At 40.5% G+C, this 20,996-nt stretch overlaps 3 protein-coding genes across 8 annotated transcripts in view; 1 reads left to right on the forward strand and 2 right to left on the reverse strand.

The window, feature by feature from the left end:
* Positions 1 to 1,644: 1,644 nt before the first annotated feature.
* Positions 1,645 to 7,181, reverse strand: LOC137071708 (arylamine N-acetyltransferase, pineal gland isozyme NAT-10-like). 4 transcript variants are annotated; one of them, XM_067439920.1, is made up of 2 exons: positions 7,122 to 7,181; positions 1,645 to 2,747 (listed from the first exon to the last, which is right to left on the reverse strand). In XM_067439920.1, the coding sequence occupies exon 2, from the start codon at positions 2,738 to 2,740 to the stop codon at positions 1,874 to 1,876; it is 867 nt and encodes a 288-aa protein (XP_067296021.1). In that variant the 5' UTR covers positions 2,741 to 2,747; positions 7,122 to 7,181; the 3' UTR covers positions 1,645 to 1,873. The 4 variants fall into 4 exon arrangements, with proteins under 4 accessions (XP_067296021.1, XP_067296000.1, XP_067296015.1 ...); XM_067439899.1 differs by lacking the exon at positions 7,122 to 7,181 and adding an exon at positions 3,881 to 3,967; XM_067439914.1 differs by lacking the exon at positions 7,122 to 7,181 and adding an exon at positions 3,877 to 3,906.
* The window catches only part of abcc12 (ATP-binding cassette, sub-family C (CFTR/MRP), member 12), a 49,445-nt gene continuing 33,642 nt past the window's right edge, over positions 5,194 to 20,996 (forward strand). For all 3 annotated transcript variants that reach the window (XM_067439877.1, XM_067439881.1, XM_067439887.1), the window contains exon 1: positions 5,194 to 5,346. The gene's annotated coding sequence lies outside the window, so the exon portion shown is untranslated. The remainder of the gene's footprint in view (positions 5,347 to 20,996) is intronic.
* LOC137071680 (uncharacterized) lies at positions 7,194 to 13,666 on the reverse strand. The gene is made up of 2 exons (XM_067439866.1): positions 13,626 to 13,666; positions 7,194 to 13,387 (listed from the first exon to the last, which is right to left on the reverse strand). Exon 2 carries the CDS (start codon positions 13,188 to 13,190, stop codon positions 7,341 to 7,343), a length of 5,850 nt encoding a protein of 1,949 aa, XP_067295967.1. The 5' UTR covers positions 13,191 to 13,387; positions 13,626 to 13,666; the 3' UTR covers positions 7,194 to 7,340.

Consider the following 20,996-nt stretch of genomic DNA (forward strand, 5'->3'; position numbering starts at 1 on the left):
ATATTCGCTATCAAGGTAATGGAGAAGGGGAAACCAAATTGTATCAAATTGATCCAGTTTGTTTAACAAAGAAAAACGAATTCTTTCCAGATGTAATAATTTTACCATTTCATCCAACCACAATTTCACGTAGGGACTTTGGGGTTCTTCCAAAACTTTAGTATTAGTTTCTTTGCAACAATAAACCCATAAGAAAACAACTGTTTTTGAGATTTTTTAAAAGAAGTGAGGTTATTTGAGATTCCAAATAACACCACAAGTGGATCAGGCTCTAATTCAACATGCAACATTTCTGACAGCATTTGAAAAATATTAGTCCAGAATGGGATGAACTTGGAGCAAATAGCATAACTATGCAGGAGAGTGGCTTCCTGTGTCTGACACTTATCACATATTGGGGAAACATTTGAAAATTATAATTGTTTTAGAGTAATGGAGTCGATGAATAATCTTAAATTGAATAAGACAGTGCTGAGAGTTAACGGAGCATTTATGAATATTCTCTAATGCATTAGCCCAAAGCTCGTCATTGATCTCACCCTACTTCTCTGTGTCTTATACCCTGTGTAGAGGGTAATCAAGTAACTAACCCCATTTCCAAGTCTTAAAAGCTCATCAAACTTTGCAGAAGAAGCCTCATTAAGACAAGGCAAGACAAGGCAAATGCTTACTTACATAGGCCTAATCCCTGAGTTGCAGATATCGGGAAAAAATGTTGTTATGCAAACCGTATTGTGCCTGCAGCTGACTAAAGGAGGCAAAAGAACCGTCGAAAAATAGATCAGCAATAGTTTGACAGTCTCTCCACTTTATGAAAGCAGAGTCCATAGAAGGAGTAAATGAGGAGTTCCCTCCAATTGGTAAGAGGAAAGATAATGACTTTTAAATCTGCTTCCAATTTAGTTTTTTATTATTATTATTATTAGTAGTATTATTTTCATTTCCAGTGAAGTAGCCTACATTAAGCAAGAAGCCATTAGAAGCATTTAACCCTTTTTTGAAAACGAAAACAAACAGGATTCAACCAATTTTAACTAAAGCCTATAGCAAATTGCAAAGCTGTCAAGAATTAATACCTTTATTCCTGTTTTTTCTCTCCTAATTTACTCAATTGAATGTATGTTTATGAATCTGTTCTTTATGACCCTGAACTTACTTAAAGGGAGCATAATAAGATTCTCTGTAAAAAGGGATATGATCAATAGCCTAAATCATTGTAAAAAATGTTGTTTTCCCATGCATTGCTTTAACTCATCAAAAATAATTTAACCAATTTCAACGAGGTAAAATGACAGCTAATTTAATTATACTAAAACGTTAAGGCAGCAACTGAACATATAATTCATACAAATAAATATTCCTTGATTAATTCATTATGATTTTTTTCTTTTCTTTTTGTCCCTGAATACTATACAAAAAGGACATCACTGTCCAAACAGGCACATTTTCTGGCTATCTTTGTACACCAAGCCTTACATATACTGTTAGATCCTGTCTTTTTACTAGACCTATCTCCATCATTAAATAATAGATGTGGTCTGACATTTAAACAATTAACATTGTGGTATGTTTTAAAACTCTTTTACCAGCCCAAGAGAAAGCCCGATGAGTGCAAGGGTGAAGAGAAGAAATCAGGAGACAATGTAAGGGTAAAAAGTGAATACTGTTATGTTATATTTGTGTCCTTCTCAGTGCTTAGTCTGACTTCATCTGACCAGTAAAAATCCAATTATAATGCCAAGAAAATGCAATTGCTTCAAATCGTGCTGTAACAAAGAAATGAAAGATAGAAAGATACTGTACAAGGAAAATGTTACATTGTAATATTAAAATAAAACATTAAGCACAAAAGTATTATATGATAAGTAGCCTACTAAATGCAATAATTAGCTTTGTTGTTTTTAGGTGTGAATTTATGAACTAACACCAGGTTAAACTTTTCCTTTAGTAAGGCCTCTATCTCACTCTCTGGGATTTCCTTCATGTTCACCAAGTCTGCGTCCTCTTTGAATGTGACCTCACTGTACGTCCAACCAATCAGAGCTCTGAAGCCTGTGGGCGTCTGAAGGGAGCAAATGGATTTGAGCATGAACAGAGAGTCTGGATTAGTCTGCAGGTACTCTGATGTCTCTAGGAAATGATCTGCATCACAGGGTGTTAATGTAAAGGAGTACATTATTTTGGTGAGCCTTTTGTCAATGAGGCTGGAATTAGCAAAGGCCTTGTCTTGGACCATTTGCTTCCTTCCAGTCTTCTCCAGAATCCACTTCTCCCCATCATTTACAAGGCGGAACACACCCGGAGGCTGTGGCTGGTCTTTACCTGGGATCAACTCTAAGGGATGCCACATTTGGTATGACACTCCAAAGCTCACATCAGCAATGTACGGCTTCCCATCAACCTCCACCAGATTGATGAGATGAGAGTCCGTGGGGAGGAACTCCTTTTCCAGCGAGTTAAACACTTTGGCACCTAATATGGTGAATTTGTATCCCATCTCCTTCAGAACCCATGAAAACAAGAGGTTGTTTTCACAACACCAGCCTCCCCGATTGCTTTTCACTATTTTATCATAGATGATGTGCACATCCATAGTGTTCTTCTCCCCACAGTGGATGCTGACATTCTCAAATGGAATATTCATAACATGCAGCTTGTGGATGGCGAACAAACTGTCCAGGTTGGCTTTGTCATATTGGCCCGTAAACCCAATCCTGTTTAAGTAGTCCTTCAGATCCATTATATCCCTATATGAGAAACAATGCACAAACAATTTAACAGAATTTGTTTAGACATTTTACAATGTTATTATGAATATATATAAAAAAAACAATTTGATGTGATTTTTCATAATTTTATCCTTATGTGGAAATTATAAAGAGATATGTGTTGTTTTGTGAAATATCAGGACGCAAATGTGTATAATGACATGGGTATGACACAGGTATTACAAGGAGAGGGTGGAATATGAGGACATTACCCATGTCCCCATTTTTCAAAATGCTTATAAATCATAGAATGCAATTTTTAAGAAAGTAAAAATGCAAAATGTTTCCTGTGATGGGTAGGCTTAGGGGCAGGGCCAATGTAGAGGGAAAGAACATATGGTTTATGCAGTATAAAAACCATTACGCCTATAGAATGTCCCCACATTGAACATAAAAACAAATTTGTGTGTGTGTGGTGTGTATCTTTCAAATGCCAGAATACTTTAAGGAGCAGTTCTAGTATTAAAATACACTGTAGATAAATGCATAAAAACGCGGGCAATGTATTGAAAATACATAATTTTTAAAATTACATTGTCAAGTTTTCCCATTTTTGTAGATTTTGAAATGTTGCTTCAGGTTCTTTGTTGACAAAATAACATAGCCAACACAAGAAAAAAATGATCACAAATCCCTCTCATTTACAAATATCAGTAAAAGTTCTTTACTGATATTTGTAAATGAGAGGGATTTGTGATCATTTTGTTCTTGTGTTTGCTATGTTATTTTGGCTAAATGTTATTTTCATATTTAAGAAAAACCCTACCGTTAAGATGAGACCCAGCGAGAGTTGAAGAATGAGGAATACTCAGAGAGAATGTGTGCAAAATGAAGGACTGGCGATTAAACACAATAACCCCTGAACCGCAATTTAGTCAATGAATGATAGACATAGGGCAAAATCCATAAAGCTAACGTTCATAAGGTTCGTGTTTCTTAGACCCACTCTCTCTACAGGCCATTGTCTTGTGTAAGCTACGTTAAATTTATCAGATAACAATATGAGAGCCTAATATATGGTTATTTCAAATCTTGACGTATTATTGTGAAACATAATAACATGCAAACTCATAATACCTAAATCAGAAACGTATATCAAGGCACTTACGCACACTTGCAACTTGAGTAGAAAGTGAAAGTGAAAGTCACGTGTTTCAGAATTTGTGTTTTGCATTTCACCCATCCAAACACAGCAGAGAGTATTCAACACACACACACACGGAGCAGTGGGCAGACAATTTGTGAGGTTATTGGTTATAAGCCCAAATTCTTTAAATAATATGCCACAAATAATAATAAGGCTCAAATCAGGAGCCTTTTAAAAATAGTTTCACAGCGTCCTCATGTGGTCAAATCAAGCTAATGCTTGCGACATGTCAACATGCATCAGCAGGCTAAGCTACATGCATCAAGCAACTGTTTATTCTGTATTAAAATGTATGTTTAATTGTTGAATAATACTGCAACCAATTATAGCAATCCTGAATGTTAATACTAATGTACTGTGTTTTCAAACACCAGTTTGATACTCATCTAAACAGAAAACATGCATACAATGTTTTCTTCAGACAAACTATAGCTGTTTTAAAATATATCCACTATAAAATATACAATACTCTAACAAATTGGATGTTACAATTGCAAACAACCTGCCCTGATACTGTCCTACAAAAGCATGATAAATGTGTAAGCTTCCATAAAATGAACAAAACCAGTGACATGACCTGGATTCCCCTAAACGTTTCAAACAGAGAGACACTCCTGTGTGCGGGACACTGCAATTTAATCACTTGAAGAGTATTTTAGATTTGTATTTTAGATTTTTTGGGTGCACAAACATTTTGCAAAAGTTGTACCTTTAGGGGTACAATGCTTGTTATGCACCTTCTGGCATACCAAAGATCACCACAGCCTTTCTGGTCTTATTAATCAACAATACATTTCAACAATACATCAGTCTGAATCCATTTTTAAATTAGTCTTATATACAGTATTATACAGAAGAGTATTATATTATTTTCTATTTCTAGATCGCTTTGTCTTCATTTAATAAATAGGTTATTGTCTGTATTAACCATGGTTTAATTATTAAAAGTGTTGTCATGTTCTTTTCACTAATTGATTACCATTTATATAAACCACAAATACCATGGTTAAACTATATGGTTAGAGTAGCAAATTTGTGGTTAGCATGGTTTAAATAATAACCATGTTTTTGGGGTTTTATGTAGTAAAACCATGGTTCATTTTCGTACGGGATGTTCTGTACTATCTTTGTCCTGAGCCTTGTCATAAGAATGAATGCCCAGTCAACCCTGCATGCTCAAATGATACATTGTCATAGCAGTTACAAAAAGCAGAAAGAGCCAGTGACAGTTTCACATAGTTTAGTCAGTAGACACAGAGCTGTTGTTGTGGAAAAACATGCATCACTGAGCAAACTTCAAAGCTTGTGAATCTGAAGCACTCGAATCAAGAGACAAACATACTGTATCACGAGTTAGCCACAAAAAGAAAGGAGGAATTCCCTTTTCCTGTGTTCTTTGCAGCTAAAATGAGAAGTTTTAAGTCACGCAAGGTATTTTCTGTTTAATTTTTTTCTCTTTGAAATATGGTCTGCTCCTGGCTTAAAAAACTTTGTTTTGTAATATCAATATGATGATGTTACATTGATGATGTTTAATAATGAGCATTTAAATGAAGTTGTTTATGAAGTTTTAAAGTAGGCCTACATTTACAGTAGTTATATATATGATTTTTTACATTTAAAGCTTAATATGACTTAAGAAAATGTTATTTATCTTTATATTAAACCTTAAATTAATTACAATATGTAGGCCGCCTATATGCACACACACAACTGGATTGCCCAGTTAAACAACATCTTTGTATGAAGGCACATCATAAGGAAACAAATATGTGATTGAGAACAAATGTAGTTTTTAGTAATAATAACCAATCAAATATATATTGGCACCATTTTTTATAAAACGATTTACTTAGGCAGCAAAGGAGGTCTCAAAACGATCAGATAAAGGCAGGATGTCAAGGAGACAGGATGTTGCGCAAAAATGGGATAATTGTGGACATGCTTTGATGTCAGCCTATATATATATAGAGTTTTTTCCCCTTTTCATTTACGTAGGCCTACTGCCAAGTTAGTTCCTCATTTTGGAAAAGATGCATTTGCACTTGTAGGTTTTTGATTTAGTTTAAGTTTCAGTCAACTTTCTTTTATAACTTTCATTTGGTCACGGTAAACCGATTTTTGATTTTGAATGAAATATTATTTTGAATTGGTCCTATTTATTGAATCTTTTGAGCGTATTTGGAAAAGGAACTGAAACAACCTTTACATTTTCCACTTAAAGGAGAATTATCAAAAACGACTGAGTTAAATACTTAAGAGTTCGATCTCTGAATCAATCTCTGAAACTCTGATCTCAGTCGCGTTCGACTCGAATGAACTGGAAAAAAACTGCTGAATGACATGATGCTGCGAACGCATGCGTTGGCGAATCGAAAGAAAAAAGGTAATCAGTGACAGTGATGAAAAATCATGCACATTTTTGGACAGTCATTAAAAAACAAAAAAACAAACAAAACAAAACTAAAAACACTACCAATCTACATGAGTGAATGTTGGAGATTTTTTATAAGGTAGGCTATGTGTATTAAGAGCTTATGGTGAATACTTGAACCAAATTAGTCATATTTTGCTTCTGCTACACAGTTTCCCATACAGCCACGTATGTTCCCTGTTGTGATTTGTTGCGTTTATTTATTTGCCTTAACTCTTGTTCAATACGAAGGTAATCAACTACACAAAATTACCCAGAACGTATTTGAATGTGTTAATAAAAGTCACCATGAAATGGATTAGAAAGATTAAAAAGTTTGTCCTCACAATTACAAATGTTAGCTGAATCATACACCGAGAGTGTAAACTAGTTGTGTATTGGGGCTCTACTGGTTATGGAAATTTGTCACCAATATGGGGTGTCTAGTCAGGACACGGAAGGCAGGGATATTCATTGAAGGGTTTAATATATATAATTTAACATACAGATGCACAGGCACTATTCTCTTTGGTGCTTTACAGTGTAAGTATGGTTCTAAAGGAAAGGAATAAACATAGATATTTACTATCATAAGCACAATTGAGGCTAATAACTCTCCCTAGCTACTTAAATCAACAGTGCTAAACATATCCTGAAATGTAAACTATAATACAAAATAGCATACAAGCTACACATACAGTACAACAGAGATAAAGGCTGTCACTGACTGTAAAACTCAACCATAAATTACTTATATTAACTTATCTATATATGTGATATAATTATAACTTACTTGTTGTCACTGACGCACACGAACACAACCTGAAGCTTAACTTGTAAGTGAAACTAGACTGACACGTTCTCTGCAAGCCAGGACATGTTACAACATGTTTGAAAAGGGGGCGTGGTCTGAGCGAACACTCGCTGTACATGCTCCGTACCGATTCACATCACTTGAGCCTTTTGCACAGCCGCCCCATAATTCACGATGTGAATTATCTTCTAGAAAGGCTCAACTCTCCACCGGAACTGTTGTCGAGACATCATCCGGGATGGCCGGCAGCTCAATGAGCTTGGCCACTGGTCTGGTGTAGGTCCTCTTGTCCACCTGCACCTCAGCAGTCCTAACTTTACCATCAACACTCCTAATGGTCTTGGTGACTCTTCCCACAGGCCACAACGCACGAGGTAACCTTTGGTCAATTACCATCACCACTGTACCAACAGTGAGGTTCTCTGTATCCTTTACCCATTTCTGCCTTGACTGCAAGAAAGGTAAGTAGTTCCGTATGAAATGGATCCAAAACTGGTCAGCTAACACCTGACTGTGCCGCCATCTTCTCCGACTGAGAATCTCAGACTCAGGGTACACCACTTGAGGAAGTGAAGAGTCAGGCCGCCCCATGAGGAGGTAGTTAGGGGTTACGGGATCCACATCGGCTACATCTGTCGACACATAGCCCAGCGGCTTGGAGTTGAGGATTCCCTCTACCTCAATCAGAACTGTCTGCAAGACTTCTTCGGTCACTGTCTGTGCTCCAAGAGTAACGTAGAGCGCAGCCTTAATGGATCTAACTTCCCGCTCCCAGGCTCCACCAAAGTGAGGTGCATTTGGGGGGTTAAACTGGAAACGGATCTGGTGCTTAGACAACTTGGTCTGCAACTCTTTGCACATGACCTCAAAACTTGCTCTGAGCTCACACTCCCCTCCACGGAAGTTGGTCCCACAATCAGAGAGTAGCTCGAAGGGAGTTCCCCGTCTAGCGATGAACCTTCTGAGTGACATAAGGAACGAGTCGGTATCCATGTTGGGCAGCACCTCCAAGTGAATACACCTGGTGGTCATACACTTAAAAACTATTCCCCATCTCTTTTCAGTACTCCGACCTCGCTTGACCTGGAACGGACCAAAGCAATCTACTCCTGTTGAATAAAATGGAGGCTTCAGGAGGCGGAGACGACAAGGGGGCAAATCTGCCATCTTGGGAATAACCGGCTTTGCTCTCCATTTCTGGCACTCCGGGCAGGATCTCTGATGACGACGCACAGCTTCACGGCCTTGGAGGATCCAAAACTTGCGTCTGAGCTCTGCAAAGACCCTCTCAGATCCAGAATGGAGTAACTTGTTGTCATACTGTCGTATGATAAGTTTGGTAATATGGTGCTTAGGTTCTAGCACAATTGGGTGTACGACATCTTCTTCCAGACTGGTAGAACGGCGCAATCTACCACCTACTCGTATAAGGCCCCTAGAGACGTCGTACTCTGGAGCAAGTGACAAGAGCCGACTGCTGGATGGAAGTGCTTTCCCTGTTTTTAAGCACTTGACTTCGTCTGGAAAGCTATCATACTGTGCTCTCTGAAGGATTCGGAGTTCTGCTTCTGCATAGTCATCTGCACTAAGGGCGCTTGACTGGGAGGCCGCCCCATGCAGCGACCTAGTCGTGGCCTCAAGGAGATCTTCAAAGGTAGAGTGGTCTTCAGCGGCTGGGATCTCTGAAGCAGTAATGACTGACATAATACCACAGAACGCAGACCTCTTCATTTCTGTCTCATCTTGGACCTCCACGAAAGAAGTTGTGGCTGGCCAACTCTCACGTGGTAGCTGAAGGAAGGCAGGACCTTGGCTGAATTGATTTGGCTTGGCTAGGTTGGAGAGTGTCATCCCTCTGGTGATAGCGTCGGCAGGGTTACTCTGTGTGTCCACATACCTCCATGATCGGTGATCCGTCAGCTCCTGAATCTCAGATACACGAGTCCCTACAAACACCTTGTATCTGCAGGACTCTGACTGTATCCAGGTAAGTACTGTGGTGGAGTCAGACCACAACACTGTGTCTCTCAACTGAAGGGTGAGCTCTCTCTGGATCATCTGGGCAAGCTGAGCTCCGGTAAGGGCGGCACAGAGCTCAAGGCGTGGCATTGACTGTTGTTTCTTCGGTGCCACTCTTGAGCGTGCCAGCACAAAAGCTACTTGGACTTGGCCATGAGGATCCTCACCTCGTAGGTAAGCAACTGACCCATAAGCAGACTCTGACGCATCACAAAAGACGTGAAGTTCGAGGGTGATGGCACTTACATCCACAGCAAGTGGGAAGTAACTCCGGGAGAGACTGACCATCGGGAGCTGAGGGAGCTCTTCTTCCCATGTAGTCCAAGCTTGCAGGAGGTCGACCGGTAAGTTTGGGTCATCCCAGTCACGGTCTTTGGTCCACAGTCTCTGGACCAAAACTTTGGCCCTTGTGGTGAAGGGCAGGATATGACCTAGGGGATCATACTGGCTCGCTAATATCTTATAGATATTTCTCATGGTAGTCTTGCTTGGGGCAACCGGGCGATGCCTGTAATGGAGTGTGTCCTGCATGAAGTGCCAACTGAGTCCTAGAGTCATCTCTTGAGCTTCACCATGTGTCTGAGAAACCCATCTTTCGCTGCTGTCAGACTTGGCCTCCTTAGGAAGGTCGCGAATCACCTCTGGCTGGTTACTGGCCCACTGACGAATATCGAAGCCACCTGCAGCTAGAAGGGTCCTAAGTCTCGTCACAAGGTTCCTGGCTTCGACTACGGTGGGTAGACTCTGCAGGCAATTATCGACATAGAAACACTGTTCTACACTGTGGTGGACATTTTCCCCTGGTTGACTTGTCTCAGTGACGTGTTTCTGAAGAGCGAAGATCGCGCAGCAGGGACTGCACGTCGTCCCGAATGGCAGAACCTCCCACTGGTAAACTGATGGTTGTTTGTCAGTCTTTAGATCTCTCCAAAGGAACCTCAACAAGGGCTTGTCTCTATCCAGCAGGCGGACCTGGTGAAACATCCCTTTAATGTCTCCACTTACTGCGACTCGATGCTCTCTGAAGCGCAGGAGGACTCCAAGGAGTGAGGGACCTAAGGCTGGACCAGGAAGTAGGTAATCATTCAGACTTTGTCTGCCCAGCTGAAAGCTGCAGTTGAAGACAATCCGTTCCTTTCCATTATGTCTGACCATGTGGTGAGGCAGAAACCACGACTCCTCTGATGAGTCCGCCTCGCAGGAGTCAATCTTGGTAACGTACCCAGCAATCTCCAGTTTCTTGATCTCTTCCTGGTAGGTAGATGCACGCAGTGGGTCTTGTACTAACCTCTTCTCTGTGTTTCGCAGGTTCTTCATCACAACTTCCTTTGAAACTTGCAGCTTGGGCATGTTTGGGACTCGTAGAAGGGGTGTAGCGTACCGATGCACTCCATTTACCTCTACACGGATGGTCTCAGACTCTAACAGGTCCACTGAGTACTTGTCCTGCCTCGATCTAGTCACCAATTTCTCACTTTTGAAAGGCAGTGTATCTAACTGCCACAACCGTTCAACTTGACTGAACAGCTCAACAGAAGGGGAGGAAACTGTGGTGAACAAGCACCGTGTGGAGGGAAGCTGTTGCTGTAGGTATTTTGCTGGACCCTGAAGTGTCCATCCGAGCTTAGTCTTGACTGCTGCAGGACCACCAGGGGGACCGAGATGCACTGGCTCAATCGGAACGATCAGATCGGCATTATCCGATCCAATCAGGAGGGTTGGTTGTGCTCCATCGATAGCTGGGATTGCCAGACCTCGTAGATGTGGATATCTTCTCTGGAGCTGGGTAACTGGGTAGCTGTACTGTGAGAGGCCTAGGTGTTCACCTGTGAATGCGCCTTGAATGGAGAACCTCTTTGTTGGTTGGGAAGCTGGAGTGATCGTGAAAGACACACGTGAGCCTGACAGTATCTTGATGTCTTGTCGGATAGTACGGAGTGTGAGGTCTTCTGCTTGACCCTGTACTCCCAGACGGCGTGCTGCAGCCGAAAGCAGGATGGTTCTCTCAGAGCCATCATCCAGAACTGCATACGTGTCCAGCACTTTATCCTGGTATTGCAAATTGACTCTGACAATCTTTAATAGCACATGGCTATATCTATTTGGCTGATCCAGGTAGTGAGTCTCTGCTGTCGATGTGATGGTAGGCTCATTCTCACTCCTCTGGTTGACCTCGTGAAGAATGGAAAGGTGTTTCGACTTACAAAAGCGACACGGCTTCTTGAGGTCACAGGCAGAAGCTAGGTGAGATCGTCCGCATCTCCAGCACCTTCTCTTGACTTTAATCCAGTCCACCATCTCTGCTTTAGTAAGCTTAGCGAAACTCTCACATTGGCTGAGGTAGTGTTCTGCCTCGCAGTAAGGGCAGTATATCTTACCCTTCCCTTGGATCCGGTTAGAATGAGCTGCTTGGGAGGGTGTGTCGAATGGATGGTTACTGGAATTACCTGTCCCATGCATAACAGTAGTAATCTTAACCTTGGATTTCTGCTGCTTGAATTCTCTCTTATCCTTCTCACTGTGAGTTTGAAGTGAAGGCTCAATGTCCAGGCATCTGACCTCTGCCTTCAGCCACTCTGAAAAGTCAGTGAGCGTTAGCTTCAGCTTATCCGGGTCCTTCCTATACTGTTGACGACGAAATCTGTCTTGCTGGTGCTTGGGCAGCCTGCTTAGAAGGCGCTTCACATTGGATCCGCAGTGGAGTTCCTCATGGCCTTCGTCTCTGAGAGCTTTCAGCATCCCAACAAGCGACTGCACTCTGATGGAGAACTCATCAAGAGCTCTATCATCACGGATGGGGGGTAGGCGTTCCATGTCCTCTATCTCCTTCAGCACAAACTGATATGGTCGTCCATAGCGTTCATCCAGTGATTTCAGAGCTTCAGAGTAGGGCATATTAGATTCTGCATGAGCTAGCACAAGGCGATGTGCAGGTGGCACCTTGACATGCTTCAGCAAGATTGCATACTTGTAGTGCTCGGACTGAGAAGGATGAAGGAGTGTGCTAAGGGAAAGGCGTAGCTCCACATATTGAGCTCTATCCTCCTTGGTGAAGTCAGGAAATGTTGGGCCTTCTATATTGGGGGGTGCATACTGATACCCATAGGAGGGATAATGGGCCAACATGGCTGGGTTCCCTTGGTAGAAGGATTGGGGTACATAAGGAGGCTGATGTATTGACTGGTGCACAGGTGAAGGCCTAATCTGTTCGAGAGCTGGATTCACATGCAGCGATCTGGGAGGGGCAACATGTGGAAGATAGATTTGAGGCTCAGGTGGCACCAGATGTGGATTTCCCAACTGAGATTCCCTAACTTTCTCATGTTGGCTGCCGAGTGTGGCTGCATTGGGCTTACAATTACCTGATATGGGTAAGGATGAGAGTGAGCCATGTGATGAGGCACCTGCTGACTGCTGTAGGCCCTGGGATGGCCTTTTGGGTGGTTCATGTTCAGTTTCTTGCTTGATAGCTTGAACATCATAGCGTGGATCGAGCGTGGGCAGAGGGGGCTGAATGACTCGGCTGAGAGGTGGAGGAAGTGTCACTTGTTCTAGCTGGTGGGTTAACTCTGCAGCTACACTTGGGTGATCCTCAGTTCTATGGTGGTGAGGAGGAGTAAGGACTGGGAAAGGCTGTGGCTCACCTCCTCTCTCTGTATGGAGTTGCCGTACTGGGGTCTGATGCCGTGATGACCTCCTTGACCACTGAGCTGAGGTCTGAGGGGAATGGTGCTGCAGGAGAAGCTCCAAAAGCTCTGTTTGTTTCTTGGCCGTTTCACTCTGTTGCCGCGCTGTCTCCAAAACCTGATGAACAATGGCTTCATTTGCATTCTGCATTGGTGGCATTGAAGATATGCTTTTAGCAGGACTGAGTAGCTCCCTCTCCTCTTCGTGCCTGTGCATCTGTGCTAAGCTATTCTGATCTGTATATTCAACTAAAAAATCATCCAGATATCTTGGGCGTTGCACTGAGCGTTTGGGGCGCACAGGTGAAACAGGTAGGCTGATTCCTTCTTTTCTGGTTGCCATATCATTGACTCTAATCCGGCTCGAAGGACCATAAATTGTATTGGGGCTCTACTGGTTATGGAAATTTGTCACCAATATGGGGTGTCTAGTCAGGACACGGAAGGCAGGGATATTCATTGAAGGGTTTAATATATATAATTTAACATACAGATGCACAGGCACTATTCTCTTTGGTGCTTTACAGTGTAAGTATGGTTCTAAAGGAAAGGAATAAACATAGATATTTACTATCATAAGCACAATTGAGGCTAATAACTCTCCCTAGCTACTTAAATCAACAGTGCTAAACATATCCTGAAATGTAAACTATAATACAAAATAGCATACAAGCTACACATACAGTACAACAGAGATAAAGGCTGTCACTGACTGTAAAACTCAACCATAAATTACTTATATTAACTTATCTATATATGTGATATAATTATAACTTACTTGTTGTCACTGACGCACACGAACACAACCTGAAGCTTAACTTGTAAGTGAAACTAGACTGACACGTTCTCTGCAAGCCAGGACATGTTACAACATGTTTGAAAAGGGGGCGTGGTCTGAGCGAACACTCGCTGTACATGCTCCGTACCGATTCACATCACTTGAGCCTTTTGCACAAGTTGTAAAAACTGAAACAGTTTGAAAATGGTTAATTATAGATTTGACCTTTATTTTGCGAAGCTCGTTATCGTGGCTTTGCGCTGTTAAATTATTCAAATCCATTCGGTGGCTGATTGTGTGCGCATGCTCTTCCCACCATGACGGTACAATTGCTCATTTTTTGGACCTTAACTGTAAGGTTGTTTTATTCTATTTGCTTACGGGCAGTGGTGGAGGAAGTACTGAATCTCAGTAAGTAAAAGTAGGCTACAAGTAACCAGAGACATATTTCCTACTTTAGTAAATGTAGAAGTACTACACAACCATACTTAAGTAAAAAGTAAGTAGGCTACCTGATTTTAAATGTAAGATACTTTAAGTATTAAAAGTAAAATTAATTGCATAACAATTTATTATCTTAATGTCTATATTCTAATAATTAAAAAGAAGAAAACAGGGGCTCAGGGTGATCTGCAGAGTTAATTTATTCTGAAGCAACATTCTCATCTAGCCTAATTCTCATCAGCTTTGATGTAGCCTATTTAAATCTTCATATTTATGATATGTTTACCTTTTATAAAGGACCCCCCCCCCCAATATAGGCTATCCTTCAGCTTTACTTTTATTTTCAATAGCCTACATTAAATTAGAATACGACACTAGGGTTGTTACCAATCAAATTAATTCATTTACATTTGCATTAAATAATGCTATGAATTTGTTTTAAATACATATATATTAATAATATATTTTAATACAAATAAGAAATGTTGGTAATGGTTAAACATGAAAAACCACCAGTAGGTGGTGGCAGATCTTAATGAGTGAGTCATTGAGTTGGTTCGTTCATGAATGAGGCACTCGTTTACGAACAGGTCATTGAATCGTTGGTTCAACCAATTCAATCAAAACGTTGAATCATTCAGTAACACACTGTTGTTGTGGTGAGATGCGTTATGGTTCTAATGTGGAAAAATGATCTGATCTTGGAAATATTTTCGCTGCTGAAATAGAACAAAAGCAGTCAATATTGCATCTAAAATGTAAGTGACTTGATGTTAATGAATTGTTTATGGAACTCTGTCACATGAAATCAGTCAGTGTCACATTTTCAGTCGTGATGGTATTCAGGAAAACAGCACTCTTGGTCGTTTCGTGATGTTTTTAAACTGTATTATGCTATAATACATAAAAACGTAACATTTAGAATTTTTAATATAGTATGTGACTGAGTTTATTTGTGTGAGCTGATTTGTTTCCATTTCTGCGAGAGGCTATGAGCCTCAACAGCGTAACCGTCAGTTCATTATAAACAGTATAGGCTATTACTATACATGAAGTATATCCGGAGACATCTAACGAAAATGTAACTAAACTTTGTAGAAATGTAGTGGAGTCGAGAGTAAAATATTTGCTGGAAAATTTAAGAAGTAAAAGTCAAAAGTATGCACTATTGATTCTACTTAAGTAAAGTACAGTTGACTATTTTTTGAGTTTTTGTTGCTGCTTGCATTGTATTTTACCTTGTATTTTGCCTGCATCAGATGGCAGTGGTCTTGATGAATGCCCTGCATACCCTGTTCAGTCTAGTGTGTTTTTATCTGCAGACCTTAAGCTATGGATTGATTCATTTGATGTGCTTGCATGTGAGGACTGCATAGCAGCATTTTTGAGTGCCCTCAAATGGACCAGGTATGACCAAAAGACGTTAGTTCATGAAGACTGCTCATACTCTGGCTTCCATGGCAGAAGCCGAGTACATTGGATTGTATAGTGTACCTGAGGTTGAACAGGTGATGAACTGATGGCATCACCAGATAAAGCACTGTGGGGAAACGTCCTTTGCCCTGTAGTGTGCCACACAGATTCCTTTCTGAAGAAAGTGAATGAGTCAGCTGCCAACTAATTTTGGCTGCAAATGCTCTGTCCAGGAATTAGATGCATCCGGGTGAGTTATGGCTCCACTACGATGTAGTTCAGGACATTTGGCAGGAGTTCAGTATGGTGGAAGTAGATCTATTTGCTTCAGAAAACACAACTCATTGCCTTTTGTGGTTTGCCCAGATGGAAGTCTTTTATGGTGTGAGACTTGTGGTTTTGACCCTGTACAATGCAGGGTTTTTGTAGTTTTGAGCTTCCTGCAAGGACTATTAGACAGTGGGAAAGCAGCCTCCACATTAAAGTTTATAAGCCAGCCATTTCTGCACATCATTCAGATGCCTTGCTCTTGGAACCTTGTTCTTTGGATTTCCACAGCCTATAGTTTGTAAAGGTGTGAGGCATCTCAATCCTGCCTGCTTTCCCTGTTCTACATGTGGAACTTAACTGTGTTGGAGTCTCTTTGTCAATCTCCCTTTGAACCTCTGGAGGACTCAGATCTTAAAGGGTTAGTTTATTACTTAGTCATTAATTACTTACCCTAATGTCGTTCGACACTGAAGATATATTTTTTTTAAATCCAATGGTTCAGAAAGGCCTTCATTGACACCAATGTCATTTCCTCTCTCAAGACCCTTAAAAGGCTCTAAAGACGTTGTTACAAAGCCCATCTCACTGCAGTGGTTCTACAATATTTTTATGAAGCGACGAGAATAGTTTTTGAGTGCAAAAAACTAAATAATGACTTTTATAGTGATTGGCTGATTTCAAAACAAAGTTTCAAACCGTTATGAATCAGCGTATTGATTCATGATTAAGATCGCGTGTCAAACTGCCAAACTGATCACTTAAAGGTGTCATGAATTGGCTTTTTTATTTTGTTGTCTATGGTCAACTAATGACGTTTGTGGGGTTTTTACATTAAAAAACATCATAACTAATAAGTAATAGGCTATTTTCTACACTGGTTTTGTCTTCTGAACGCTGGGTTTTGTTGGGCGTGACGCACTGAAGACTTAAAAGTAAATGCCCACGGCTAGGATTGAATAAGATTTGCATATTTAATGAGCTTCATATTAGACAGGATCATATTCTCCGCTGTTGTAAGAATGGATTTCACCTGAGAACAAACTAAAGGGATTAAAGCTGCAATAAAGACAATAAAGACAATAAAACTTCACTATCTGAATGCAAGAGTAAACAAGACTGCATCTGGCCCAATCCTATTTCCTCACCCCTGCCGAGATATGACCCTCTCACCCTCTGGGTCACATGCAAATATCACAGATACTGCCACAAGCTGTTTCTGTATGGTCAATACAAAGACTTTTAGTGTGATTGGTAAACAGGTTTCATTCTCGCATCAGGGGAACTGGTGACATTCCAGCTCTAGAAAAACAGGTCGTAAAAGAAGGACAAGCAGGTTTGTTCCTCTGGTGTAGGAGATGCTCATAAAGATCTTTTGATAAACATTTGCTGTCAGGCCTCCAGGATAGGTGGGACCATTTGGGTCTGAGAAAAGAACCAAGATCTGCATAAATATTTGGGTGCTAAATGTTTATTGTTCTTTGATCTGGGGGAGTATTTAAGGGAAAGGAGCAAACCGCTCAAGGAAGCATCTGTAATCAGAACTTCCCACACTGTTCCCGTGTCTTTCTAGAAGCCAGGTAAATGATGACTCTTTGAAACTATGTATATACTATTTTATACTTGAGTAACATTGTATGCTGATCAGTTGTGTATCATTGTCTTTTAATTTGACTATATTTTGATGATTTTGCCTGGCTAAATAAACATTTACTTTGATTAATCTTGTATTATTCTAAGGCCGCTTCTTTTAGTACGATCAAACGGAGTCTGGTATTTCCGCAAACGTTGTCTCGGCGATAGATCAAACAGCAGGACGCAATGGAGGGAGCATGGAGCACCACATTAGCGATAATCTGATTTCTGACTATCACTGTATTAGCAAGTTGTAGTCCCTGTGATTATTATTCCCATTATGCGTTAAGATGAGTAAGCAGGCGCAACCACTTAAAGGTAAAATATTCACTCTGCAATCCTCTGACTAATATCAGAACCGGCTCGTCTGTGTTTGAGGATGTAATTCACGAAACATATCTCTAAGAGATATCGGGTCCCTTGATGAACGAAGATAGTGAGAAGTAGAGATACTCAGAGAGATCAAAGATCTAAATTAAATCACAACTAATCATACGATCAGCCGTAATTTATAAATGTAACAAACTCAAGGAAACTACATACAATTAGAGTCAGATTAAATTAAAACATGGAGTCAGATTTAAAATTGGATCTTCACACTTTAATAAATTATAGTGTCCTTTATAGAAGCGCCCGAAAAGACGAACACGCAGTATTCCTTCGACCAGCTGTTGGATTCCTTCCTTGGGCCAAACAGGTGGAGTTTACACTGTCATATCTAGCCCCTGTCAGTTCAGTTCATATGAGGGAGAGATTATTTTCAAAGCGGCAACTGCAACTTGTCTTTATAAAAAAAACACAATGATTTATTTCTCATCCACTTGCGATTGTATTAAATGGCCCGCACCCGAACGATCGGTCAATATGCACACACACAAACACACACACACACACACACACACACACACACACACACACACACACACACACACACACACACACACACACACACACACACACACACACACACACACACACACACACACACACACAAACACACACACACACACACACACACACACACACACACACACAGGTGCGCCCAGATAAAGAAATAATTTACGTACGTTTTGGTCTGGTACAGCCCCGGGACTAGTACTATTACATATAAAAAAGACGTTTTACTCTCATAAGTTTGTTGCACCATTCCTGTCAGATCCAATATAGAAGCACAACATTGTGTCTGCAAATCCAGCTCCGGAGGCTTGTTTACAAACGATTCCGCAGTGAATACATGTCTTCCCCACGTGAGCTAGAACTTCATTAAAAATAAATGAAGTATCACACATTCCCAATATTATGATCCGAAGGAAGCTTATGCAGCGACTGTGTTCTTCCACAATATATTGCTATCTTCCAGGGGCGTAGCCATCTTTTCAGAAGTGAGGGGGACAGAAATGTCGTAATACCATTTTTTTTTTTTTTTTTTTTTGGACCAATATAATTTATCGCATCTCTTGCTTTTAATTGGGCAAGATATCAAATACAATGGTGAACAATAACCAATAATTAATATCTATAATATTATTCTCCTATTTTTTTGCCACTTTTATGATTGGTTTATATACTACAAACACTTCTGCATTAAGACTCCATAGATTTTATGCAATGTAAAATGTAATTTATTCCTGTGATCAAAGCTGAATTTATCATCATTACTCCAGTCTTCAGTGATCCTTCACTAATCATTCCCATATGAGGATCTGATGATCAACACACATTTAGGATTATTATCAGTTGTGCTGCTCATGGTGATGCTTAATTTTCTAAACATTTGTGGTAAAATTAAAAAAGAGAGAAATTAATCCTTTTATTGATCAGACATGCATTAAATTGATCACAAGTGATATTTTTAATATTACAAATTAGATAATTTATTTAATAAATGCAAATAAATGCTGTCCATTGAACTTTCTATTCATTAAAGAATCCTGAAAAATAACATGTAGGCTATCATGGTTTCCACAACATTTTGGGAACTGTTTTCAACACAGATAATAATCATAAATGTTTCTTGATTATGAAATTAGTGAAGGATCATGTGACACTGAAGACTGGAGTTGATGATAAATTCAGCTTTGATCACAGGAATAAATTACTATATATTCACATAGGGAAAAAAAGCGGTTTTAATTTGTAATAATGTTCAAAATATTACTGTTTTAACTATTTTCGATTACATAAATGCAGCCGTGGTGAGCAGAATATTAAAAAAGCTGCATTATTCATATGATACTTTATTGTCAATAAATAGCCTACATTGAGATGACTTAAAAAACACACATAAAGCATATATTGTCGCAATCGTCTGATTGTCGTCGTCACGTTTCATCACTCATAACGATTGTTTTCCTTCAGCTGCAGCTCCAGCTTGACAGGGTATTACGAATCCACTTTTGGACTTTCTGTGAGAGCGCCCTCCTCATATTAAGATTCGGAAAAAATTACAGGTCATGCATAGATAATTTTTGAGTTTAAATCTTGATATATTCACATTGGTTTCTATGTAAATACACTTGCCCCTGACCTCAAGAAGCGCGCTATCAACCGAGTTTAGAGAAGGCTGTCGTTAGCGTCCCTGTTAACTTGTCCGCCCCCGCACAGGGTAACACCGGTTCGAATCCCGCTCGGAGAGGGTCGACTAGGATCAGTGAGACCCAGTAAAAGTGCGGGGGACGAAAATACATTTTATTAAAAGTGAGGGGGACACGTCCCCCGCGTCCCCCGCGTAATCTACGCCCATGCTATCTTCTTCCACATTGTTATTGGTGCTAGCTTGTGATCAACCAATTAGTTCCATGAGTCGGTGGGCGGGGTTACTGAATTACACGTTCTAAAGAGGCAGTGGTTCGTAGCCCTATGACATAAGAATGAAGCTCACAATCTTTTTATGTTGGCAATCTTTTTATGTCAACCGTATGTTGGCTTTCTCAAGCCATGTGTAAATCCTAATTGTAACTTAACCATAAGGGTACAACAGGGCTAAAGGCTCCTTTGATTTTATTTTCCTCTAAACCAATAGATGGCACAAAAACTTGCCTCAGTCAGCACTTTCCAAAATATCCACTTTTCAAGATGTACGTGGAAATTTGTCTGATCTTTGAGGTGATCTCAGGCAGCAGTGCAAAGATGGTTCTGCATGCATTTTATCTAATATTTGATATTTTTAAAAAATATTGTAGATTTATAGCCTAGAAATCTAGACGCACCCTAGCAGCAGCAAATTTAATTTGCCTGCAAGTGTGGTCTAGCAACTCTCAATTCCTATCTGAGCTGTATTCCTCAGAATCTGGACGGCCCAATCACATCGTGTATAGAGTCGGTGGGCGGGGCCATAATGACGACGACCCAGTTGCATTTGCGTGCTTCTAGTAACACAGAAACTGGCGAACGGCGGCAGTCTTTCGAATCAGCTCTGCCCGCGCCTCCGGAAGACTTGGAGTTAAGCTTTCCTCTGAGAAAAGAACAAAGAGCGGCACTGAAGTCATTCTTAAAAAGGGAAGATGTGTTCGGAGTTTAGCCGACCGGATACGGTGAATGTTTAATCAGTCAGCGAGCTCTGCTTCACCGTCGTTTCTCCGGTTGGTGGTCGCGCTGTCCTATCGCGTGCAG

Source organism: Pseudorasbora parva, chromosome 1, assembly GCF_024679245.1.
Source record: "Pseudorasbora parva isolate DD20220531a chromosome 1, ASM2467924v1, whole genome shotgun sequence".
NCBI lineage: Eukaryota > Metazoa > Chordata > Actinopteri > Cypriniformes > Gobionidae > Pseudorasbora > Pseudorasbora parva.

Excerpts from the sequence above, each read along its gene's own strand:
- LOC137071680 (XM_067439866.1), bottom strand. The coding sequence starts at position 13,190 with ATGGCAACCAGAAAAGAAGGAATCAGCCTACCTGTTTCACCTGTGCGC.
- LOC137071708 (XM_067439899.1), bottom strand. The coding sequence starts at position 3,951 with ATGGGTGAAATGCAAAACACAAATTCTGAAACACGTGACTTTCACTTT. Across the intron at positions 2,748-3,880 it reads TTTCTACTCAAGTTGCAAGT|GGATATAATGGATCTGAAGG; the intron begins GTGCGTAAGTGC and ends TTTCTCATATAG.